Source organism: Scyliorhinus torazame, chromosome 10 (genome assembly GCF_047496885.1).
Source record: "Scyliorhinus torazame isolate Kashiwa2021f chromosome 10, sScyTor2.1, whole genome shotgun sequence".
Classification (NCBI taxonomy): domain Eukaryota; kingdom Metazoa; phylum Chordata; class Chondrichthyes; order Carcharhiniformes; family Scyliorhinidae; genus Scyliorhinus; species Scyliorhinus torazame.
Genome location: NC_092716.1, coordinates 8,623,874 through 8,650,289, shown reverse-complemented (window position 1 = coordinate 8,650,289; position 26,416 = coordinate 8,623,874). Strand labels below are relative to the sequence as shown.

At 47.4% G+C, this 26,416-nt stretch overlaps 1 protein-coding gene across 1 annotated transcript in view; it reads right to left on the bottom strand.

The window, feature by feature from the left end:
* The window catches only part of cmtm4 (CKLF-like MARVEL transmembrane domain containing 4), a 93,396-nt gene extending 84,098 nt beyond the window's left edge, over positions 1-9,298 (bottom strand). Inside the window, exon 1 of the mRNA XM_072517808.1 lies at positions 8,845-9,298. Coding sequence (XP_072373909.1) covers positions 8,845-9,027 — 183 coding nt within the window. The 5' untranslated portion in view covers positions 9,028-9,298. The remainder of the gene's footprint in view (positions 1-8,844) is intronic.
* Positions 9,299-26,416: the final 17,118 nt, after the last annotated feature.

The window sequence follows — 26,416 nt, the reverse complement described above, 5'->3', positions numbered from 1 at the left end:
GTCCATTCGGCAGGAAAGCAAAATGCTGCAAAAGCTGGAAATGCAAAATAAAACAGGAAAAGTCAGGCCGTGCCGATGCAGAGAAAAAGAGTTAATGTTTCTGGTCAGCATGACCTTCAGACCTTTCTCGTGATAGGTCACCTTGACCAGCCCGAAACAGTCTTTTAAATAGAAATTTAGAGTACCCAATGTTTTCCAATTAAGGGGCAATTTAGCATGGCCAATCTTCCTATCAGGTACATCTTTGGATCGTGGGGGTGAGACCCACGCAGACACAGGGAGAATGTGCAAACTCCACACGGACAGTGACCCGGGGCCAAGATCGAACCCGGGCTCTCGGCGGCGTGAGGCAGCAGTGCTAATCACTGCGCCCCCGTGCGGCACGGTAGCACAGTAGTTAGCACTGTTGCTTCACAGCTCCAGGGTCCCAGGTTTGTTTGGCGGTTTTGGGTCACTCTCTGTGCGGAGTCTGCACGTTCTCCCAGTGTCTGCGTGGGTTTCCTCCGGGAGCTCTGGTTTCCTCCCACAAGTCCCAAAGGACGTGCTGTTAGGTGAATTGGACATTCTGAATTCTCCCTCCGTGTACCCGAACAGGCGCCGGAATGTGGCGACTTGGGGATTTTCACAGTAACTTAATTGCAGTGTTAATGTAAGCCTACTTGTGACAATAGTAAAGATTATCTCAGTTCATTATAACTAAACCACGCACTCACACAGTCTCCCTCTTTATTTACACTACCATTATCCTCTCAAACACAAGATCTAACATGGATTTAAATAGTATTGCAATACACCAGGAGGCCATTCAGCCCAACTACTCTGTGCTAGTGTTCATGCTCCACATTAAGCCACCTCCCACCCTATCGCCATATCCTTTCACCCTCATTTTGTCCAACTTCTCGTTCGAATACCATTCGCCTGAACCACTCTGTGGTAGTGGGTTCCACATTCCCACCACCCTCTGGGTTAAAAATCCCTTGCTGGATTTACTAGGCAATTTATTTTGGAACTTTCCGAAACTGGCCATAGTTCAGTCTTCCTCAGACCCCAAAGCCAGCCCACTCCCAGGATTGCTTTAATTACTGGAAGTAAGTCAAACGTGTGTGTGTGCGTCCAGGTGTCAAGCTGCCCCATTCATAAGTCAGCACAGAAACATTAAAAATGTGGCTTTTGCCTTTCCTGTTTTTGATTAATCCGTCCAGATTAAACCCAAATGGGCAGTCCCCTCAGTCAATTGTATTTCTTCACTGCACCATAATAATCTTTATTAGTGTCACAAGTAGGCTTACATTAACACTGCAATGAAGTTACTGCGAAAATCCCCAAGTCGCTACATCCCGGCGCCTGTTCGGGTACACAGAGGGAGAAGTCAGAATGTCCAATTCACCTAACTGCACATCTTTCGGGACTTGTGGGAGGAAACCGGAGCACCCGGAGGAAACCCACGCACACACTGGGAGAACGTGCAGACTCCGCACAGACAGTGACCCAAGCCGGGAATCGAACCTGGGACACTGGCGCTGTGAAGCAACAGTGCTAACCACTGTGCTACCGTGCCGCCCATAAAAAACTCAAGTGAGCCTGACATGATCATATGGTGGGCACATTAAGAAGTCTTACGACACCAGGTTAAAGTCGAACAGGTTTATTTGGTGCCACGAGCTTTCGGTTCGTATCTCCTTCACCAGGTGAGTGCACTCACCGGAGGAAGGATCTGTGCTCCAAAAGCTAGTGACTCCAAACAAACCTGTTGGACTTTAACCTGGCGTTGGAAGACCTCTTACTGTGCTCACCCCAGTCCAACACCGGCATCTCCACATCACACGATTGATCAGATTTTGGATTCAAGGCAAGGTATTTACTCTCAGCCAGGAGACTTGCATTTATATTGTGCTTATCACACCCCAAAATGCTTTACAACCGATGAAGCATTTCAAGGGTCACTATTCTAATGTAGGAAACTTGGCAGCCACGTTACACATAACAAAATCCCATAAACAGCAATGAGGTAAACGATGTTAAATAAGATATTGGAGATTAAATACTGGAAGGTTCATTGTAGCTCTACGCAGGACATGACAGAGAACACGCAAACGGTCAGTAAAGGTGTTGACACTCAAGTTACCACACAATCACTCCTTGGACCCGAATCAAGTCATTTTTTTCCCTCTGCAGATACCTCCTACTCCAGCTCAAATCTTTCACAGGGTGTCAATTCTGCCTACAATCTGCAGGCTTTCGATGCCCAGCTCACTACCTTCACTGACACCATCCTAGAGTTCAACATGGAGGAACAGATACCTGGGGGGATGCAGGAGTAAGTATGTCAAAAGAAAGGACTTTAATTTCTACAGCACCTTCCGCAACCTTAGGATGCCCCGTAGCTCTCTAGCATTTTTGGAAGTGTCACTGCGGTGATCAACAGAACGCAGCAGCCAAATGTGCACAGCAAGCTCCCACAAATGTGATAATAAGATAGTGTCACTGGACTGTCCACATCTATCCGAGAGGACAGGCTTAGCGTCTCGTCTGAAAGACAGCACCACCAACAACGCAGCATTCCTCAGTACTGCCTTGTGGCTTTATAGACTCAGCCTGGATTGCCTGCTCATGTCCCTGGAATGAGACCTGAACCCACAACCTGCATGACTAAGAGGCAAAATTACTACCCACATAGCCAAGGCCACAGGAAGTGACTCAATTTGCTTCAACCTCACAAAACAGTGCCATCAAACTGAGAAGGAAAGTCGAGGCTGGTGTTTGCAGGCTCATCTTCCAGTAGGCCGAGAGTCAGACTTGTACAGCAACAGACCACTTTATTATGGATACATTACAACGACTTTGGGGCAAACTAAAGATTCTCGACAACATAGAACATAGAACATTACAGCGCAGTACAGGCCCTTCGGCCCGCGATGTTGCGCCAACCTCAGGATCTCCTCCCAATTAACTGGCATGACCAGCCCTGAACCATCAGGTGTTGGCAGGTGGCTCTCGTTCCCGTTGGCATTGTGCCAACAGCTTCACACGCTAACTATTATGCCGCATGTGAAATTAGACCCAATCTGAATACAATACAGAAACCCGAGACATGAACAATTCCAGAGTCGCCCGAGTGGATTCCCAAGACCTGTTTAAATTCCCTCAACCTGCTGGCTTTTTCAAGTCAAGCGTACGTTGCATTTTGATTTCCAGAAGGCTTTTGACAAGGTGCCACATTAAAGGTTACTGCAGAAAATAGAAACTCATGGTGTCGGGGGTAATACATTAGCTAGGATAGGAGATCGGCTGGCTAACAGGAAGCAAAGACTAGGCATATAGGGGTCTTTTTCAGGTTGGCAGCATCTAAAGAATGGGGTGGCACAGGGTTCAGTGCTGGGACTTCAACTCTTCACTATTTATAGAAATGACTTGGATAAAAAGACAGAACGGACGGTTGCCAAATTTGCCGATGACACAAAGATAGGTAGGAAAGTAAGTTGTGAAGATGACATATAGAGGTTACAGAAACATTGTGATAGGTTAAGTGAGTGGGAAAGGTCTGGCAAATGGAGTACAATATGAGCAAGTGTGAAATTGTCCATTTTGGCAAGGGGCGTTAAAAAAAAAGCTGATTATCTAAATGGTGAGAGATTGCAGAGCTTTGAGGTGCAGAGGGATCTGGGTGTCCTAGTGCATGGGTCACAAAAGGCCGGCATACAGGTACAGCAAGTCATTAGGAAAGTTAATAGAATGTAACTGTTTATTGAAAGGGGAATTAATTACAAAGGTAAGGAGGTTATGCTTCAGTTGTACAGGGCAGTGGGGAGACCACATCTGGAGTAGTGTGAACAGTATTGGTCTCCTTATTTAAGGAAAGATGTAAAAGCATTGGAAAAAGGTCAGAGGAGGTTTACCTGGAATGGGTGGGCTGTCTTATGAGGAAAGACTGGACAGGCTAGGCTTGTATCCACTGGAGTTTAGAAAAGTGAGAGGTGGGGCAGCACGGTGACGCAGCGGTCAGCCCTGCTGCCTCACGGCACCGAGGTCCCAGGTTCGATCCAGGCTCTGGGTCACTGTCCGTGGCCAGTTTGCACATTCTCCCCGTGTTTGCATGGGTTTCGCCCCCACAACCCAAAAAGTTGTGCAGGGTAGGTGGATTGGCCATGGTAAATTGCCCCTTAATTGGAACAAAAAATGAATTGGGTACTCTAAATTTTTTTTTAAAAAGAGGTGACTTGGTTGAAACTTAGATCCTGAGGGGCATCGATAGGGTGATGTGGTGTGGATGATTCCTCTAGTGGGAGAATCTAGAACTAGAGGTCGCTGTATAAAAATAAGGGGTTGGCCATTTAAAACATAAATGAGGCAACAATAGTTTCACTCAGAGGGTCGTGAATCTTTGGAACTCTCTTCCTGAGGAACTGGCAGAAGCAGAGTCTTTGAATATTTTTACGGCAGAGGTAGATAGATTCTTGGTAAGCAAGGGGGCGTTAGGTTATCGGGGCAAAGGCGGAATGCAGATTTGAGGTTACTATCAGATCTGCCATGATCGTATGAAATGGCGGAGCAGGCGCGATGGGCTGAATGGCCTCCTCGTTCATATGTCTGTAGACTTGTTGTCACCTAAATAAATAATTTAACTGTGATGGCTGGACTTTGCTGATCCTTTTAAGAGTGACATGTTTCTAAATGCTATGTCTTGGCTCAGACATAGACTCCTCAATAGTAACCAACGTCAACGAAACGCTTGCAAACCACAACTTCTAAAATACTCTTAACTCATGACAAGAGTTTGCTGTGCTGGGTGGAGTAAGTTACAATCTTCAAAACAGAGGCTAGATCAGTAAACAATCAGGCAGGCATGATTACATATGGTCTTGACAGATAACTCTTTCCACGGGGCAGCACGGTGGCGCAGTGGTTAGCACTGCTGCCTCACAGCGCAGAGGACCCGAGTTCGATCCCGGCCCGGCGCCACTGTCCAAGTAGGATTCGCACATTCTCCCCGTGTCTGCGTGTGTCTCACCCCCTCAACCCAAAAAATATGTGCAGGGGAGGTGGATTGGCCACGCTAAATTGTCCCTTAATTGTGAAAGGAGGAATTGGGTACTGTAAACGTATTTTTAAAAACTCTTTGCACGGGTGGGGACTCGAGGACTGATCGGACCCAATTCATGAAGGTGCAGAAACAAAGCAAAAATAATACATGTCCCCAGTGTCCTGACCAATTTTTATCCTTCGACCACCTTCCAAGGCTTGGGTGCAGTGGCGAAAATAAATCAGCCTCAAAGAGCAGGAAGATGCAAGCCACAGAAAAAAGCCCAAACAGCAATGGAAGCAGCGCAGGAATTCAGATAAGAGCATAACCGATTTAAAGTGTTATCTACAGCTCCCAGTACATCAGTAAACTTTTACCATGCGCCTGCGGGAATTCCAGACAATCTGGGGGAAAGGGAAAACAAATAAACCGACTGAAGGAAAGGGTTAGATAAACCAACGACACTTCCCATCTTGCAACACAAGCTCGTTCCCCACCCTTCAAGGCATTGACTGTTGAACGTCACAGCACAGATAATTCCCTCAGTGTGGCAGATGCTTCCAAAGATAGTTTGTGAGTGTCCGAGGCTTCATCTTTGGCTTCTGTGAGTTACCGCGACTTTAGCTGGAGAGAAATCCCATTGTAATGAATTCCAGTCCGACCGGTGAGTAATTGGAGAGGAGTAATTTGAAAGGCAAAAGAACAAACTGCATTTCTAAAGCACCTTTCACAGCCTCCGGGCATCCCAGAGCACATTAGATTTGAAGAAAACTGTCTGCAGTCAGTAATAACCTCCTGATAGTCAGTAGGTGACGGATTGAACCAAAGTTAATCTTTACTCAGTTTAGATTAATTCACAGATTGAAACACTGCTCAAGTAACAACCCTAGGTTCAAATCCAACAGGTTTGTTTGGAATCACTAGCTTTCGGAGCGGAGCTACTGCCTCACTCGCCTGATGAAGGAGCTGCGCTCCGAAAGCTAGTGATTCGGAAAAACCTGTTGGACTTTAACGTGGTGTGTTGTAAGACTTCTTACTGTGCCCACCCCAGTCCAACGCCGGCATCACTACATCAAGTAACAACCCAATCAATGCCCTCCACAGGGGCTGGTTTAGCGCAGTGGGCTAAACAGCTGGCTTGTAATGCAGAATAAGGCCAGCAGCGTGGGTTCAATTCCTGTACCGGCCTCCCCGAACAGGCACCGGAATGTGGCGACTCGGGGCTTTTCACAATAACTTCATTCAAGCCTACTGGCGACAATAAGCGATTATTATTATTACCTGTACGGAGTTAAATCACAATTGATACACAATTACCAGGTGGCATTGTTAAACAGGGAACAACCAATTCACTCACGGCAAACAGCAATGAGATAAATGACCGCAATATATTTTGAAACTGATCAGGACACCAGGGAGAACCACCGTTGTGCTTTGCAATAGTGTCACATGACCTCGGTCTCATGTGACAAACGGCACCTCTGATTGTGCAGCACTCCTAGCGTGCTGGAGGCTCCATCTTTAGGCTTTTCATTCAAACTCTCTGCAGTGAGGATTTGAACTCATAACCTTCTGCCTCAGAGCCAAGACCACCCACAGAGGGGGGCCACCATGCTCCAACGAAAAGCAAAATACTGCAGGTGCTGAAAGTTTTAAATAAAAAGGAGGAAACCTGGGAACGCACCCGTCTGGTAGCAGCTGTGGAGAGAAACAGCAGGGACCAATTCTGAACAGACCCAAGTCGCAAAGCTGCGGCCCCGCCAGGAACAACGGCCGCAGAAATGGATTCCACCACAATCTGGAACCGGGATTAAGGCCTGCTCCATGGTAACGTTTGTCCAGTTCTGATCAATCTGAATCGCAAACCGTTTCCCACTCGACAGATGCTGCCCGGCCTGCCGAATATCTCCAACATTCCCCTTGTTCTATTTCAGTGAAATGAAAATGTTTGTTTTTGGCAGCAGTTGGTTCAGTTGGTAACACTTTGTGTCTCGGAGTCTCATGGTTCCACATTCAAAGGCCACTCCAGGGCTGGAGCACCAAAATTAAGGCGAGTGCGCGCCACCCACGGGGCGAGTGCCGCACTGCCAGAGGAGATATTAAATTTGGCTGATAAAACCCCAGCTGTGATGAAGGCGTGTTTGTATTTTTCGCCGGAGGGTGAGTTTGTTTTGTTTGAGCAGGTGTTTGGGGGGGGGGGGGTTGTGTATGTGTTGAGTGAGGGGAGGTAGTGAGTGTTTTGTGTTTGAATAAGAGTAAGGGTGTCTGTGCGGGGGCTGTGGAGTGCAGGGGTTGATATACACGAGTATTTTGTGTGTGTATGTGTGCATGTATACGGAGATGTGTGCATGTGTACAAGAGTGTTTTGCGGGTGTACATCCTAACAAGGAAGAAGATTCAGCCACTCAATCAGCTATTCAACCCCTCACAAGACTGATCTGCTCCCTCCCCTGCCCCCTGCCCCCGCCCCCGCCCCCGCCCCCCCGATAACCACCCCCTTGTTTACCAAGAATATATCCACCTCTGCCTTAAAAATATTCAAAGGCTTTTCTTCCACCACCTTTTCAGGCACAAAATTCCAAAGACTCACGACTCTCAGAAAGAAACATATTCACCTCACCCCTGTATTAAACGGTGACCTCTGTATTAAATGGTGACCTCTGTATTAAACGGTTGACCCCTTATTTTAAAACAATGAACCTGGTTGTAGGTTCTCCCAAAAGAGGAAAAATCTTTCAAACACAATTCTTATAGATGTATGTATGAGGGCTGCGTATGTATATGAGGCAGTGTACAGTGCGTATATGAGGCAGTGTGTATATGAGGCAGTGTACAGTGCGTATATGAGGCAATGTGTATATGAGGCAGTGTACACAGTGTGTATATGAGGCAGTGTGTATGAAGCAGTGTGTATATGAAGCAGTGTGTATATGAAGCAGTGTGTGTACAGTGTGTATATGAGGCAGTGTGTGTAGTGTGTATATGAGGCAGTGTGTACACAAGGCAGTGTGTGTACAGTGTGTATATGAGGCAGTGTGTAGTGTGTATATGAGGCAGTGTGTGTAGTGTGTATATGAGGCAGTGTGTACACAAGGCAGTGTGTGTACAGTGTGTATATGAGGCAGTGTGTGTACACAAGGCAGTGTGTGTACAGTGTGTATATGAGGCAGTGTGTGTACATTGTGTACAGTGTGTATATGAGGCAGTGTGTATATGAGGCAATGTGTATATGAGGCAATGTGTACAGTGTGTATATGAGGCAGTGTGTGTACACAAGGCAGTGTGTATATGAGGCAGTGTGTACATGAGGCAGTGTGTGTACAGTGTGTATATGAGGCAGTGTGTACAGTGTGTATATGAGGCAGTGTGTGTACACAAGGCAGTGTGTATATGAGGCAGTGTGTACATGAGGCAGTGTGTGTACAGTGTGTATATGAGGCAGTGTGTGTACACAAGGCAGTGTGTATATGAGGCAGTGTGTACATGAGGCAGTGTGTGTACAGTGTGTACACAAGGCAGTGTGTGTACAGTGTGTACATGAGGCAGTGTGTGTACACAGTGTATATGAGGCAGTGTGTGTACAGTGTGTATATGAGGCAGTGTGTACACAAGGCAGTGCGTGTACATTGTGTACACAAGGCAGTGTGTGTACAGTGTGTACATGAGGCAGTGTGTGTACACAGTGTATATGAGGCAGTGTGTGTACAGTGTGTATATGAGGCAGTGTGTACATGAGGCAGTGTGTGTACAGTGTGTACATGAGGCAGTGTGTGTACAGTGTGTACATGAGGCAGTGTGTGTATTCGCACAGTTTAGTCACTCACCACCTCCAGCACCTTGAAGATACCGAACCGGGACCGCAGGTAGTCGGAGTCGCAGCGGAAGGGGATCCGGAGCGGGCTGAGGGCGGGCTCGGTGGTCGGCTGGTACGGGCTGCTCGCCCCGGACATCATGGAGCTGCTGGAGGCTTCCCCCCCGAAACCGTCCCCATCGCCCGGGTCACCCATCCCGCCCGGGGCTGCGGGACAATCCCGCCGGGAGCGGGGTTGGTTTCAGGAAGGAGCCGGGATGGAAGTTGGGAGGCGGCGCTGGGGGGGGGTCTTTCCCGGGGCTCCGGGCCCCGGTCACAGCCGCCGCTCCCGCTCCGAGCCCCGGGCGCCGCGGGGTCTGCGCTCCGCTCACTGCCGCCGCCCGGGAGCTGCTGCTCCGCTCGCCCCTTCCTGCTCTCTCCGCTCTCCTCTCTCGGGCTCCCTCTCTCTGCCACCTCTCCCTCTCTCTCTCCTCCCCCCTGTTAATCTACAATCTCTCTATTTATCCTCCAGCGGAATCCCCGCCTGCTCTCACCCCCTGAGGTGCCAGTCTCTCTCCCTCCCTCTGTCCTATCCTCCCTGGCCCTGCTCTCCACCTCCTTGTTTGAAACATAATAATTATCTTTTATTGTCACAAGTAGGCTCACATTAACGCCGCAATGAAGTTACTGTGAAAATCCCCTAGTCGCCACATTCCGGCGCCTGTTCGAATACACAGCGGGAGAATTCAGAATGTCCAATTCACCTGAGAGCACGTCTTTCGGGACTTGTGGGAGGAAACCAGAGCACCCGGAGGAAACCCACGCAGACACGGGGAGAACGTGCAGACTTCAGAGTCACCCAGGGTCAGAATTGAACCCGGGTCTCTGGCGCTGTGAGGCAGCAGTGCTAACCACTGTGCCACAGAACCACTGTGCCCATGACAGCCCTCTGAATGCCATCTAGTACCATTCCCCGCCTACTCCCCGTAATCCTGCATATTGTCTACTTCAGATCACAGAAGAATGATAGAATCCCTACAGTGCAGGAGGACGCCATGCGACCCATCAAATCTTCACTTACCCTTTGAATGAGCACTCTACCCGTGTCCACTCCCCCATCCACCTATCCCCGTAACCCCAAATCTTAACCTGCACATCCCTGGACACCTAAGGGTGAATCCATGGGGCAACACGGTGGCACAGTGGTTAGCACTGCTGCCTCACAGCACCAGGGCCTGGGTTCCATTCCAGCCTTAGGCAAATGTGTGAAGTTTGCACTTTCTCCTGTTATGGGCCAGGGTTTAGAGAATCCCAAAGTGTATCATGGAGTTCACCTAACCCACAACTTTTAATAGATTGTGGTATGGGGAGCACACGACCCACTCTACAGGTGTGGTACAGCAGAAATGAAAAAGTAATTTTTAAAGCAAAATGTTCATTCTATGAACTCAAATTAACCTTTTTGAAACATACAGTGAACATCTTAGCAACCATCAATTCAAATACAACCCCCAAAGAATACAACACTAAGTAATGCTTAATAACTTCCCAAACAACATCCAGAAGACAGAAGAAACACCTTTTAACAGAAGCACATCAGGTTTACATTCACTACTGGTATTAGTTTTAAATCACCAGGATCGATTTACAGTCTTTAGATTACAGAGAGAGACTCTAATAGACCTTCTGGCTGTGACTGCAGCTATCCAGCTCCAACACTGAAAACAAAACTAAAACACACCCTGCAGCAAACAGCCTAAACGAAAGTAAAAAGCTGACAGACAGCCCAGCTCCACCCCACAGTCTGACGTCACTGCAGTAATATGAGCAGCCAAACATTTCCTACAGCGACATTCTCATGACACCTCCCCCCAAGAGAAAAAAATAAACCATCAACTTCAAGATGGTTTCATTTTTAACCTTTTCACTATCCTATAAGAAATGCACACAGTAAATATACTTTTCGTTTCAAAAAACAACACGCGCAAACAGGTATAATAATATAGTTCATTTTTTTTCTTCTTCCTCCAACTGAAATCCTTCTCGATTGACAGTCTCTTTGAACAAGAAGGTCTCTGCACGATCCATCCATTTCTCTATGCCTCGGCATTTCTCTTTAAAGTCATGTACTTTAGTTTAATCTGATCACAGAGTCCGTTGTAATTCTCCAATACAGGAGCATTGGTTATCACAGCTTTCAGGCCGTCAAATGCCTGGTGAAAGTCCGCTGTCCATTGAAATTTTCGACGTGTCTTCAGCAAGTCCATCAGTGGAGCAATCACGCTACAAGACTTTTGCATAAATGTTCGATCAAATCCACTCATGCCAAGAAATTGCATTATTTCCCTTTGTCTTGAGGGTATCGGAAACTCCTCAATAACTGTTGGTTTCACATCCCGTGTGACCATTCGATCCTGTCGGATTGTATGGCCAAGGAAAGTGACTTGGGCTTTTCCAAATTCACTTTTGGCTGGGTTTATCACCAAACCCGCCTCCTGAAGTTGATCAAAAAACTCCATCAGATGTTTTAAATGTTCTTTCCATGTCTGGCTGAAAATTACCAGATCGTCGATGTATACCGCACAATTGGGTAATCCCGAAATGACTTTGTTAGTTAACCGTTGAAATGTGGCTGGGGCGTTTTTCATGCCAAATGGCATAACTTTGAATTGGTATATACCATCTGGAGTCACAAAGCTGAAATCTCCTTCGCCCATTCGGATAACGGTACATGCCAGTAATCTTGAAGTAAATCCAATTTGGAAATAAAAGCGGATTGTCCCACTTTCTCAATGCAATCCTCCAAATATGGGAAAGGATAAGAGTCCATTCTTGTAACTGCATTAACCTTTCTATAGTCCACACACAACCGTTGGGTACCGTCTGGCTTTGGTACCATCACTATGGGTGAGCTCCATTGGCAGCAACCCACTTCAATTATGCCGTTTTTAAGCATACTCTTAATCTCTTTGTTAAACTGTGCCAATTTTAAAGGGTTAAGTCTGTCTGGATGTTGTTTGATCGGAACAACCTTTCCCACATCTACATCATGTATAGCCATTTTAGTACTTCCCAATTTATCTCCACAAACTTGCCCATGTGATATCAATAACTCTTTCAGGTCAGTCCCTTTTTCCTCTGGAAGGTAACTCAACAATCTATCCCAATTTTTAAGAACATCCTCGTTTTCCAATTTAATTTGAGGTATGCCAAATTCACAGTCATCTGGATTTGGTTCGTCATTTTGAGTTAGAATCATTAAAACCTCCTTTTTCTCTCCTTCCCTGTCAAAGTACCTTTTAAGCATATTCACATGACACACTCTGTGAGTTTTCCTTCTATCTGGTGTTTTTACCACATAATTCACCTCACTTAATTTCTATTCAATCTGATAAGGTCCACAAAACCTAGCTTTTAAAGGTTCATCTACCACTGGTAACAACACTAAAACGTTATCTCCAATGGCAAAACTACAAACTTTGGATTTCTTGTCCGCTACCCATTTCATCACATTTTGTGCAACCTTTAAATGTTGTCCAGCCAATTCACCTGCTCTTTTTAATCGTTCCCTAAAATTTGACACGTAATCCAATAGTGTAATTTCCGATTTCTCACTCAGCAATGTTTCCTTAATCAATTTAAGTGGTCCTCTTACCTCATGACCAAAAATTAGTTCAAAAGGACTACATTTGGTTGATTCATTCGGTGCATCCCTAATTGCAAACAGTACGAATGGAATTCCTTTATCCCAATCCTCTGGATAATCTTGACAATAAGCCCTCAACATTGTCTTTAATGTCTGATGTCACCTTTCTAACGCTCCCTGTGATTCTGGATGGTATGCAGTTGATTTAAATTGTTTTATTCCTAAGCTATCCATAACTTCTTTGAATATCCTTGAGGTAAAATTCGATCCTTAATCCGATTGTATTTCTGTGGGTAGTCCATATCTAGTAAAGAATTTAAGTAACTCCTCCACAATCTTTTTAGCTGTAATATTACGTAATGGAATGGCCTCTGGAAACCTAGTAGGCACATCCATTATCGTCAAAAGATATTGATTCCCACTTTTTGTTTTAGGAAGCGGTCCTACGCAATCAATTAGGACCCTTGTAAAAGGTTCCTAAAATTCTGGAATGGGTATTAAGGGCGCTGGTTTTATCACTGCTTGAGGTTTCCCTATCACTTGACGTGTGACATGATTGACAAAATTTAACTACATCTTTATGTAGTCCAGGCCAATAAAAATATTTTTGTATTTTAACTTGAGTTTTCCTTATTCCCAAATGACCTCCCACTGGTACCTCATGCGCAACTCGCAACACCTCCTTTCGATACCCTACCGGCAATACTACTTGATGAACTTCTGCCCGCTTTTCATCCACCTGCATATGTAAAGGTCTCCATTTTCTCATCAAGACATCACTTTTTGATCGTAATAACACTCTGGTATACTCTCAGATTCTTCTTCTGTGTATGCTTTCTGATTCATCCGTTTTATTTCTATATCTTTTTGTTGGAGCTCCTCCAATTTTCCCGAACTAAAAATATCCGCCTCATCCTCCACCTGTTCTTGTTCTTTTTCAACCATCTGATCAAAAATCGTTTCTGATAATTGCATTAAAGATGCTGGTTTAGCACACAGCTAAATCGCTGGCTTTGAAAGCAGACCAAGGCAAGCCAGCAGCACGGTTCAATTCCCGTACCAGCCTCCCCGAACAGGCGCCAGAATGTGGTGACTAGGGGCTTTTCACAGTAACTTCATTGAAGCCTACTTGTGACAATAAGCGATTTTCATTTCATTTCAACTTCATCTTCACTCTTTGATTTCTCCTCTTGTCTTAACCTGTGACTTTGCGACCTTGTTACTACACAATCCAGAAAAATCCCAGGATATTCGTCCTTCAACGCTTCAGTTGTCTGATTTTCCACTGGCTTATCAACCACAGTAGGCATCACTCCCACCTGCGATCCAGCTATATCATTACCCAAGATAAACTGTATTCCTGGACAAGATAATTTCTCTATTACTCCTACTACCACTTCACCACTCTTCACTGGACTTTTCAACCTTACCTTATATAATTGAACACTACTCCTCTCACCCTGAATTCCACATATTACCACCTTTTCTGGCAACATTCTTCCCAAACTACATAACCCCTCATCTCTTACCATTAAAGATTGACTGGCTCCCGTATCTCTTAAAATTGTGACTTCTTTACCTGCTCCTCCTGATACACATGAGTAAACTTTACCCACACAAGTAAATTCTTTAAAGAGATCTGGCACCTTCTTATCAATCACCTCTTGATCAGGCTGTACAATCTTTTGCACCTCCTTCGCTTCACTTGGACTTTCCTTTACCACTTTCACAAACCCCACTGTCTTATCCTGTTTTACCACATCAGCCTTCCCAGTGCTTTTCTTCAACCACCAACACTCTAACTTTACATGGCCTAGTTTATTACAGTGAAAACATTTGAAACTTTTCATGTCTCTTCCACCCTCCTGGATTTCTTTTTTAATCTGAGGTACACTCTCCTTATTATCTCCCATCAGATCACCTTTACTTTTACCACTTGAGTATTTCTCATGTCCCCAGTTTCTATCCCTCACCGGCTGAAACTGATGTCGGAAACCAAGCTTGGATTTATGAACTAATTCATAATCATCTGCCATTTCCGCTGCTAATCTCGCAGTTTTAACCCTCTGCTCTTCCACATGAGTTCTCACTACATCAGGAAATGAATTTTTAAACTCCTCCAAAAGTATAATTTCTCTGAGAGCTTCATACGTTTGGTCTATTTTCAAAGCCCTTATCCACCTATCAAAATTAGTCTGAGCCTTTCAAACTCCATGTATGTTTGACCAAATTCTTTCCTTAAATTTCTAAATCTTTGTCTGTAAGCTTCAGGCACTAGTTCATATGTACCTAAGATGGATTTTTTCACCTCCTCATACGTCCCAGATACCTCCTCCGGTAGTGATGCAAACACTTCACTCGCCCTACCTCCCAGCTTTGTTTGAATCAGTAATACCCACATGTCCTGTGGCCATTTCATTTGTTTAGCTACCTTCTCAAATGAAATTAAAAAGGCTTCCACCGCCTTCTCGTCAAACCTTGGCAATGCTTGGACATATTTAAATATATCCCCACCATTTGTTTAAGTTGTAACTGAATTTTTGCCATTTCCAATGAGTCAAACTGTATCTCAGGCAACTTTAAATGCTTAGCCACTGCCATAATTACCTCATCTTTTCGCATTTTGTCAGGTAATGTTAACTGAAATGTTTTTGCCAAATCTAACAGTCTGCTTTTAGTCTCTGTCCGTAAGGTACTGCGTGTGACCGTCTCCACCCCCAAAAACTTCAGAACCTCTGAAAGAGCCATTGTCCACAACACACTCCCCACTTAAACTAGAATACCACACCTGAAAAGCAACCACAATACGCTCACCCCTCACTGTCTTTAAGTTCACTAAGCCAATCCAATAGATAGACTGTTATCCCCCTCGAGCCCCCAATTTGTTATGGGCCAGGGTTTAGAGAACCCCAAAGCGTATCATGGAGTTCACCTGACCCACAACTTTTAATAGATTGTGGTACGGGGAGCACACGGCCCACTCTACAGGTGTGGTACAGCGGAAATGGAAAAGTAATTTTTGAAGCGAAACAATGTTTATTCTATGAACTCAAGTTAACCTTTTTGAAACATACAGTGAACATCTTAGCAACCATTAATTCAGATACAACCCCCAAAGAATACAACACTAAGTAATCCTTAATAACTTCCCAAACAACATCCAGAAGACAGAAGAAACACCTTTTAACAGAAGCACATCAGGTTTACATTCACTACTGTTATCAGTTTTAAATCACCAGGATCGATTTACAGTCTTTAGATTACAGAGAGAGACTTTAATAGACCTTCTGGCTGTGACTGCAGCTATCCAGCTCCAACACTGAAAACAAAACTAAAACACACCCTGCAGCAAACAGCCTAAAATGAAAGTAAAAAGCTGACAGACAGCCCAGCTCCACCCACACTCTGACATCATTGCAGTAATATGAGCAGCCAAACATTTCTTAAAGCGACATTCTCATGACACGCCCCGTGTCTGCGTGGGGTTCCTCTGGGTTCCGCTTTCCTCCTACAGTCCAAAGATGTGCTAAATTGCCCCTTGGTGTCCAAAGGTTGGGTGGGGTTACGAGGTTACAGAGATAACCTGAGGAGGATGCAAAGAGGCTGCAGGGTGACTTGGGCAGGCTGGCTGAGTGGGCAAACACTTGGCAAATGCAATATAATCTGGGTAAATGTGAGGTTATCCACTTTGGTGGCAAAAACAGGAAGGCAGATTATTATCTGAATGGTGGCAGTTTAGGAAAAGGGGAAGTGCAACGAGGCCTGGATGTCATGGTGGACCAGTCGCTGAAGGTCGGCATGCAGGTACAGCAGGCGGTGAGGAAAGCTAATGGCATGCTGGCCTTTATAGCAGGAGGGATGCCTTGCTGCAGTTATACAGGGCCTTGGTGAGGCGAAACCTTGAGTATTGTGGCAGTTTTGGTCTCCTAGTTTGAGGAAGGACATTCTTGCTATTGAGGGTGTCCAGCGAAGGTTCACTGGACTAAGTCCCGGGGTGGCAGGACTGACATATGAAGAAAGACTGGATGGACTGGGCCTGTACTCACTGGAGTTTAGAAGAATGAGAGGGGATCTCATAGAAACATATAAAATCCTGATGGGACTGGACAGGCTGGATGCGGGGAGAATGTTCCCGATGTTGGGGAACGTCCAGAACGAGGGGTCACAGTCTCAGAATAAGGGGTCAGCCATTCAGGACTGAGATGAGGAAGAGCTTCTTCTCTCAGAGAGCTGTGAGCTTGTGGAATACTCTCCCACAGAAAGCTGTTGGGGCCGGTTCGCTGGAGATATTCAGGAGGGAGCTGGACGTGGCCCTTGTGGTTAAAGGGATCAAGGGGTATGAAGAGAAAGCGGGAATGGGATACTGAATTTGCATGATCAGCCCTGAATGGTGGTGCAGGTTCGAAGAGCCGAATGGTCTACTCCTGCACCTATTTTCTCTGTTTCTATATGGCAGCGGAGTGCGTCTAGGTAGGGTGTTCTTTCAGAGGGTCAGTGCAGACTCGATGACCTCCTTCTGCACTGTAGGGATTCTATGAATCCACCCAACCTGCACATCTTTTGTGGGAGGTGTAGCCATCTGGGATGGCCACTTACAAAGGGAAAAATGGCCACTTGCAAAGAATCACGGGAAATATGGGCAATGCAGGATCCAGACGAACTCAGAGCTTAAGGGTATATTTGCCACTAGATAACCAGACAGTATCGAAACCCCCAGCCGATTTGCATTCTAATGGCCCATTTCCCCAGAACAAAAGACTTGTACTCAGGTATCAGATACAGATACAGACTCATCGGCGCCACTCCCTTCACCCAGGAAGCCCAAACAGCCAAGATCAATGACCGCTCAGGACACGCCCAGCCATCAAGGCACCCACCCCTTTATTGGCTAAAATCAAAGGCAGTAATCGAAACCTACCGAATTATTGGGTCCAAAGCTAAGGACCGCCCAAAAGAGCGCGAAACCCCCGAAGGATAAAAAGAGACACTGCCATGTGTTCAGTCTCTCTTGGCCCCGGCGCTCGGTCTCTCTTGGCCTGGCCTACGCCTGATACCAATTGCAGCATCACGACCAGAAGCAAGTTCAAGACCAACGATCGCTACCAGACGGATGAGCCCAGCAGAAACAAAGTCACTTCTCCAGACCCAGCCACGCAAGATCCGAACAGAGGCCTTGTTCCTCTGCATAAAGCCGGGTGCCTGAAGTTAAGTACAAGTTGTTGTGGTGTTAGGTGGAATTTAGCTTGTAGTGTTTTATGTTGCATGCCGAAGTAATTCTTGTGTGTAAATAAACTATCTTTGAACTTGAACTAACTAACTGGTTGTTTGGTCTTTGATCGATATCCGGTAAAACCTTGCGGTGATATGATTTGATACCTGGCGACTCTGAAAAGCAATATTATCATTAATAACTGTCATATCTAGTTAATGTGGCAACATTATTGGTGCCAATTGGCAACATTATTGGTAACGCTGGTGGGATAGTATTCCACTCATTAAAAAGAGCAACATTATTGGCGTCTCCGGTGCGAATTGGCAACAGAGGAAACCGGAGCACCCGGAGGAAACCCACGCAGACACGGGGGAGAACATGCAAACTCCACAGACAGTGACCCAAAGCCGGAATTGAACCTGGGTCCCTGGTGCTGTGAGGCAGCCGTGTGACACCGTGCCTCCCTACATCCATTTGGAAAGCCTTGATTGAACCTGCCTCCACCTCAATCTCAGGCAGTGCAATCCAAACCCAAACCACTTGATGGGTGAAAAGGTTTTCTCGTACCTCTTTCTCCTTTCACCAATTACTTTACGTCTGTGGCCTCTCGTTCTCGATCCTTTCACGTGTATGTTGTTGCCAGGAAGTCCTGACACATCGGTTGATTCAGCCATCGGTTGTAGACAGCAGTCTGAGCAGCGAATTGTTCCGGACGCAGATTGAACAGAATCTGCCTAGCTTCTCACGCTCAACCCCTTTTATAGGAAATTCCAATCGTGGGCTTCTCGTTTGACTGACAGCCACTGACAGATCAATCAGCGTTCCCACCGGGAATGTGGATTGTAAATGAATGAGCCACGGCCAGGTGATGGGGGAGGGGCACACGTCTAGAGGAGAACGGCGTATCTCACCGAAGGGAGTGAGCGTGGAGGAGCGGTATCAAAATCACCAGCAGTTAGCAAGACCGTGCTGGGTGCCAGGTGAGTTTTGGTCTCCTTATCTAAGGAAGGTTGCACGTGCGTTGGAGGCAGTTCAGGGGAGGTTTACGAGATTAACTGGGGGCAGGTTTCACTCAGTTGGCAGTTCAGCTGGTTTGTGATGCAAAGCGAGGCCAACAGTGCTGATCCAACCCCTGTATGTTCCAACCCCGGCTGAGGTTATTTATGAAGGCTCCGCCTTCTGAACCTTGCTCCTCGCCTGAGGTGTGGTGATCCTCCGGTTAAATCACCACCAGTCAGCTCTCCCCCCTCAAGGAGAAAAGCAGCCTGTGCTATCTGTGTCTCTGGCGACTTTACTGACTTTATTTTGTGCTTGATTGATACCTGGAATAAGAGGGTTGTCTTATGAGGATAGGTTGTACAGAGTGGGCTTGTTTCCACTGGAGGTTAGAATCATAGAATTTAAAGTGCAGAAGGAGGCCATTCGGCCCATCGGGTCTGCACCGGCCCTTGGAAAGAGCACCCTACTCAAGCCCACACCTCCATCCGATCTCTGTAACCCAGTAACCCCACCTAACCTTCTTGGACACTAAGGGCAATTTAGCGTGGCCAATGCACCTAACCTGCACATCTTTGGACTGTGGGAGGAAACCGGAGCACCCGGAGGAAACACACACAGACACGGGGAGGACGTGCAGACTCCGCACAGACAGTGACCCAAGCCGGGAATCGAACCTGGGACCCTGGAGCTGCGAAGCAACTGTGCTAACCACTGTGCTACCATGCTGCCCTGATTGGACTATATAAAGTCTTGAATGGTATTGACAAGGTTGACGCGCAAAGAATGTGGGGCTGGATTCTCCGCCGGCGGGATGCTCCGTTTTGCCGGCGCCCGGGGGTTTCCCGACGGCGTGGGGCTGCCCCGCAATGGGAAACCCCATTGACCGGCCGGCGTGACGGGGCATCCCGCCGGCGGGGTGAAACAGAAATGTGACGCGGCGGGACGGAGAATCCACCCCATGGTCTTTCTGGTGGGTGAGGTCAGAAGTCGGGGTATTGTTTTAAAATTCAGGGTCGCCCCTTTGGGACAGAGATGAGGGAGTGCTTTTTCTCCCAGAGGGTTGTGTGGCTCTGGAACTCTGCGTCAGAAGGTGGTGGAGGTGGGATCACTGAATATTTTGAAGGTGAAGGTAGATAGATGGGTTATTGGGGGTGGGGGGAATGTAGAATTCTAAACCTAATCAGATCAACCAAGACCTTATTGAATGGCAGTGCAGGCTCGAGGGGCCGAATGGCCTGATCCTGCACTTAATTCATATGTTCGTATGTTCATTTGAGTTCACGCTCTTCTAAATAGACCAAAAAATCTGCAAAATACATTTTAAAAAGCTGAGTGTTTAAGGTGCAGACCTTTTCTGAGTGTAGCTCAAGAGTGGGGAATTAAAAAAAATATTTAAGTATGTAGACGTTGGCACTGAGCCATTTGGCTTTCTGGCATGTCGGCAAAATGTGCCTAGAAAATGCAAACCTATTGGCAGTTTGGCTTTGTTTTTAACTATGGAAATAAATTTTGACATTTAAACGTGAGGTTTCTCTTCACTAACAGTGAACACTAACAGACTCTAACGCAGATGAAAGGCATCGAAGTACAAGTTCACCCAGATCACCATTTCTCCAAGGGCCAGACTCGCTCTGTCTCTATTTCCAGTCTGTATGCCCAGTTCTCCTGTCTCTATTCACAATTTATCTCTCTCTCTCTCTCTGGACCTAATTCCACTTAGTCCCTCTTCATCTCTTATTTCCAGTCTGTCTCTCTTCTTTTCTTTTTTCATTTTAGGAATGCGGGCTTCGCTGGCTGGGTCAACATTTACTGCCCACTCACTAGTTTCCCTTGAGAAGGCGGTGGTGAGCTGCCTTCTTGAACCGCTGGGGTCCATGTGGTATAGGTACTCCCACTGTGCTGTTAGGGAAGTATTTCCAGGATTTTGACCCAGCGACAGTGAAGGAACGGACGATATATTTCCAAGTCAGGGTGGTGAGTGACTTGGAGGGGAACCTCCAGGTGGTGGGGCTCCCAGGTATCTGCTGCTCTTGTCCTCCTAGATGGTGGTGGTCGTGGGTTTGGAAGGTGCCATCGAAGGAGCCTTGGTGAGTTCCTGCAGTGCAAACTCCACACAGCCAGTGACCCGGGGCCAGGATAGAACCCGGGTCTCGGCGTCATGAGGCAGCAGTGATAACCACTGTGCCACCGTGCTGCCCTTCTGCAGTGCATCTTGTAGATGGTACACACGGCTGCCACCTTGAACTGGTGGTGGAGGGAGTGAATGTTTAAAGTGCTGGATGGGGAGCCAATCAAGTGAGTTGCTTTGATCTGGATTGTTTCAACCTTCTTGAGTGTTGGAGCTGCACTCTTCTAGGATTAGCGTTATCGCTTCCCAGCACCAGGGTCCCAGGTTCGATTCCCGGCTTGGGTCACTGTCTGTGCGGAGTCTGCACGTTCTCCCTGTGTCTGCGTGGGTTTCCTCCGGGTGCTCCGATTTCCTCCCACAAGTCCCGAAACACGAGCTTGTTAGGTGAATGGGACACTCTGAATTCTCCCTCTGTGTACCCGAAGAGGCGCCGAAATGTGGCGACTAGGGGCTTTTCACAGCAACTTCATTGCAGTGTTAATGTAAGCCTATTTGTGACAATGAAGATTATTATTACAAAAAAAGTGGGGATTATTCCATCACACCCCTGTCTTGTGCCTTGTCGGTGGTGGACAGGAGCCAGGAGGTGAATTACTCACTGCAGGATTCCCAGCCTCTGACCTGCTCTTGTAGCCACAGTATTAATGTGGCTGGGTCCAGTTCAGTTTCTGATCAATGGTAACCCCCCAGGATGTTGCTGGTGGGGGTTTGAGTGATGGTAACGCCATGCAATGTCATGGGGAGATGTTAGACTCTCTCCGTTTGAATTTTGATCATTGCCTGGTGCTTGTGTGGTGTGAATGTCACTCGTTACTTAGCAGCCCCAGCCTGGATATTGTCCAGGGTTTGATGAATAGGGATGCGGACTGCTTCATTATCTGAGGAGTGATGTAAGGTTACACATTGTGGATGTATACAATTCTGCTGCTGCTGAGGGTCCAGAACGCCTCATGGATGCCCAGATTTGAGCTGCTAAACTTGTTCTGAGTCTACGCCATTCAGCTGAGTGGTGGTGCCACTCAACTTGATGGGGGGTATCCTCAATATGAAGACGGGACTTTATTTCCACAAATGAATGTGAGGTAGTCACTCTTACAAATACTATCTTGAACAGATGCATTTACAATGGGGAGGTTGGTGAGAGCAGAAACAGGAGGAGGCCATTCGGCCCTACTCCACCATTCAATATGATCATGGCCGATCCTCTATCTCAATGTCATCTTCCCTCTTTCTCCCCACACGCCTTGATGTCATTAGAATCTAAAAAATATCTATCTCTGTCTTGAATATATTCAGTGGCTTGGCCTCCACAGGGTCATTTTTTTTCCTTGTGTTGATTCTCCAACTAACAATACAGTCCGTGCATTTGCTGTCCTCGGTGACGCTTCCAATTGGTGTTCAACATGGAGAAGTTCTGATTCATTCAGTTGAGGGGGAGCAGTATATGGTAACCAGCAGAAGGTTTCCTTTCCCTTGTTTGACTTGATGCCATTAGACTACACAGGACCTGGTATCTGGAGACAATGTTGAGGACTCCCAGGGCTACCCCCACCTGACTGTATAGCACGGTGCCACCACCTCCTGGGTTTGTCATGCCCTTGGGATGGACATACCCAGGGATGGTGGTGTCGGGGGCATTGGCTGTAAGGTATGGATTCCATACGACTATGTCTACAGGACAGCTCTCCCAAATGTCAGCGAGGATTTTGTAGGGTTGACTCGGGTGCCTCAGTCAACTCCAGGTGATCCACCGAGCTCTATCCCTCTTCACTTTTCCAGAGCGGTTTTCCCCCAAAAAATGTCTTTATTGAAGTTTTTTACATTTTGTACACCGTACGTTCAACAAAGTTCAATATGCGTCGGTTACAATGGGCAGCACGGTAGCACAGTGGTTAGCACTGTTGCTTCACAGCTCCAGAGACCCAGGTTCGATTCCCGCTTGGCTCACTGTCTGCACGTTCTCCCTGTGTCTGCGTGGGTTTCCTCTCAAAAAACGTGCTGTTAGGTGAATTGGACATTCTGAATTCTCCGACTGTGTACCCGAACAGGCGCCAGAATGTGGCAACTAGGGGCTTTTCACAGTAACTTCATTGCAGTGTTAATGTAAGCCTACTTGTGACAATAAAGATTATTATTATAATACACTGCACACATTCAACAAAGGTATGTGCATCGGTTACAATACACATGACATTTCCCTTTGTGCAGATCCACCCTCCTGCACCTCCCCCCCCTCCCCCCAATCAATTAGAGGCTGTTTAGCACAGGGCTAAATCGCTGGCTTTGAAAGCAGACCAAGGCAGGCCAGCAGCACGGTTCAATTCCCGTACCAGCCTCCCCGAACAGGCGCCGGAATGTGGCGACTAGGGGCTTTTCACAGTAACTTCATTTGAAGCCTACTTGTGACAATAAGCGATTTTCATTTCATTTTTCATTTCATCCTTTGTTGTTTCAGGATCTTTTCTTGGGTCGCTTATCACACAGTGGGCAGTTATCTTCTATTTACGTTGTGCAGTGTTTTCCCATCTCCCCCTTTTGTCGATTAGTCCCAACCCCTTCTCCTTCCACCCCCCCCCCCCCCCAACATCCCTTTGGGTGTTTCTTTGGGGGTTCCGTTTGTTGTGACCTCGCTCTGGGACCCCGGATATTTGTTTCGGCTGTTTTCCGGCTCTCCTTCCTCTCTCTCTCGGGCCTCCCTCCTCCCCCCTTTCCCTCTCCATTCCTTGCAGTTTTGTGGGCCCCCGTGTGCCCCCCCCACCCCCTCTCCATTCCTTGCAGCTTTGTGGGCCCCCGTGTGCCCCCCCCGCCCCCTCTCCATTCCTTGCAGTTTTGTGGGCCCCCGTGTGCCCCCCCGCCCCCTCTCCATTCCTTGCAGTTTTGTGGGCCCCCGTGTGCCCCCCCCCGCCCCCTCTCCATTCCTTGCAGTTTTGTGGGCCCCCGTGTGCCCCCCCCCCTCTCCTCGCTCTATTGACTGTTGGCCTTGAACATGTCCTGGAACAAGTTGGTGAATGGCCTCCAGAAGCCCCCCTCTGACCCTCGGAAAACAAACTTGACCTTCTCCACGTGGGGAAATTCCGATAGGCCGGCCAGCCAGTCTGCAGCTGTGGGTGGTGCTGCCGATCGCCAGCCGAGCCGGATTCTCCGGCTTGTGATTAGGAAAACAAAAGCCAGGGCGTCGGCCCCCTTCCCCATGTGTAGCTCTGGCTGCTCCGATACCCCGAAGACTGTCACTCTTGGGCACGGTTCCACCCTCACCCCCACCACCTTGGACATCGCCTCGAAGAAGGCTGTCCAGAACCCGACAGCTCTGGGGCATTGCCCAGAACATGTGGGCATGGTTAGCCAGGCCTCCCTAGCACCGTTCACCTCCGGGAAGAACCTGCTCATTCACTGTGCTCCGTGCACCACTTTCAGCTACATTGATTTGATCGATTTGATTGATTGTCACGTGTATCGAGGGACAGTGAAAGGATTGTTCTGCGTACAGTCCAGACACATCATTCCATACATGAAAAACATAGCACATACAATAAATACAGAATATAAATACATAGACACGGACATCGGGTGAAGCACACTGAGTTAGTACTACTCAGTAGAGAAGATGTGTGGAGAGATCTGTTCAGTCCATAAGAGGGTCATTCAGGAATCTGCTAACAGCGGGGAAGAAGCTGTTTTTGAATTTGTTAGTGCGTGTTCTCAGACTTTTGTATCTGCTGCCCGATGGAAGAGAGCATAACCCGGGTGGGGGGGCTCTTTGATTATGCTGCCCGCTTTCCCCAGGCAGCGGGAGGTGTAGACAGAGTCAATGGATGGGAGGCGGGTTTGTGTGATGGACTGGGCGGTGTTCACGACTCTCTGAAGTTTCTTGCGGTCCTGGGCCGCGCAGTTGCCATACCAGGCTGTGATGCAGCCTGACAGGATGCTTTCTATGGTGCATCTGTAAAAGTTGGTAAGAGTCAATGTGGACATGCCGAATTTCCTTAGTTTCCTGAGTAAATATAGGCGCTGTTGTGTTTTCCTGGTCGTAGCGTCGACCTGGGTGGACCAGGACAGACTGTTGGTGATGCACACCCCTAGGAATTTGAAGCTGTCAACCATCTCCACCTCGGCAGGTGGCTTAGCCTTGCGCATGAGGAGGTGGAGTTGGCCCTGTTCAGTGCTTCGCTCCAGAATCCCCACCCTATTTCCCTCCCTAGTTCTTCCTCCCATTTTTCCTGTGTTTCATCCGGTGGGGGGGAGCGTGTCCTTTCTAACAGTCGTCCGTAGAAATCCTGCAGTTTACCCCACCCAGATTGTCCGCGTCCAGTACCTCCTCTAACGCTGTCTGACTTGGGGTAGGTGGGTACGCTGCCGACTCCTTGCGGAGAAAGCTCTTCACCTGGAGATGTTGGCGTTTGTTTCTGCTCGGTAGCTCCAGTCTGTCTGTCAGTTCCTCCAGGGTCGCTAGTCTGTCCTCTGTGTAGAAGTCTCTAACCGCCAGTGCCCACCCCCGCCCCCCATCCTGACTCCACCTCTCAAGGTGGCATCAAGCATGGCTGGTGCGAACCTATGATTGTTGCTGCAGATGGGGGCCACTTCGGTGAAACTGAAGTGCTGCTTCATCTGGGTCCAGGCTATGAGGGTGGCCACCACCACTGGGCTTACAGAGTGATTTGCTGGCGGGTGGGGAGCGCTGCCATGGTGAGGTCCCGGAGTGTCATCCCTGTACATCTCCTCCACCCGCACCCATTCCGTGTCTGGTTCTTTCATCCATCCCCTCACTCTTTCCACCGTGGCTGCCCTGTGGTAATACTGTAGGTTTGGGAGAGCCAGGCCCCCCAAGTGTAGTGTTACCTGCGTGGTCGATAGCACGTGTTACTCAATCCTTGGCTGGTGCTGAGGTCCTCTGAATCTTGTTGAAGAAGACTCGAGCTCGTCCAGTAACAACAAAGGTTTATTGAGTAACTATGACTATTAATGCGTGAGTTCTTTACCTTAACATGGGAACTAGGTATTGGATAACAAGATTTAACAATTGTAACTAAATGTAACTCCACTAACTATCTGTGATTCTGATGTTTCCCTGTTCACAGCACACCCGAGAGAGAGAGAGACAGAGACCCCGTGTGGCTGCCATTTCTCCCCCTGTTGGTCCAGCCCTCTGGTGATCATGTGGTGCTGCTACCTACCCATTAACCCCTTGTGTGCACCTCCAGAGATCACCACACCAAGTTTCTTCTTCTTTGTCGGACTTCTTTGGGGATCCTAGTATTCCCCCCCCCCCAAAACAAGGTAATCATTGTGGTGTTGGGTGTTCTGACACACAGATGAGCCAACACGGTTGTATATGGTACAACGCTATTTTATTCAAACTTACTATGTACAGTTTTGTCTTGACACTCTGCACGTGGGGGTTCCCTGCTTGTGATTTTGTAACAGCTCTTCTCTGTGTCTTTGTCCCCAGACCTACTGACTACCAGGTGTCGTGCTCGTGCTTTTTATGTGGTTGGTGTTCTTGTCTGTGATTGGTTGTGGTGTTGTGTGCTCTGATTTGCCTGTTGGTGTGTCCATCATGATGTGTGTGTTTGAATATCATGACATCCCCCCTTTTTACAAAGATATGTGCCTACGTGGTAATA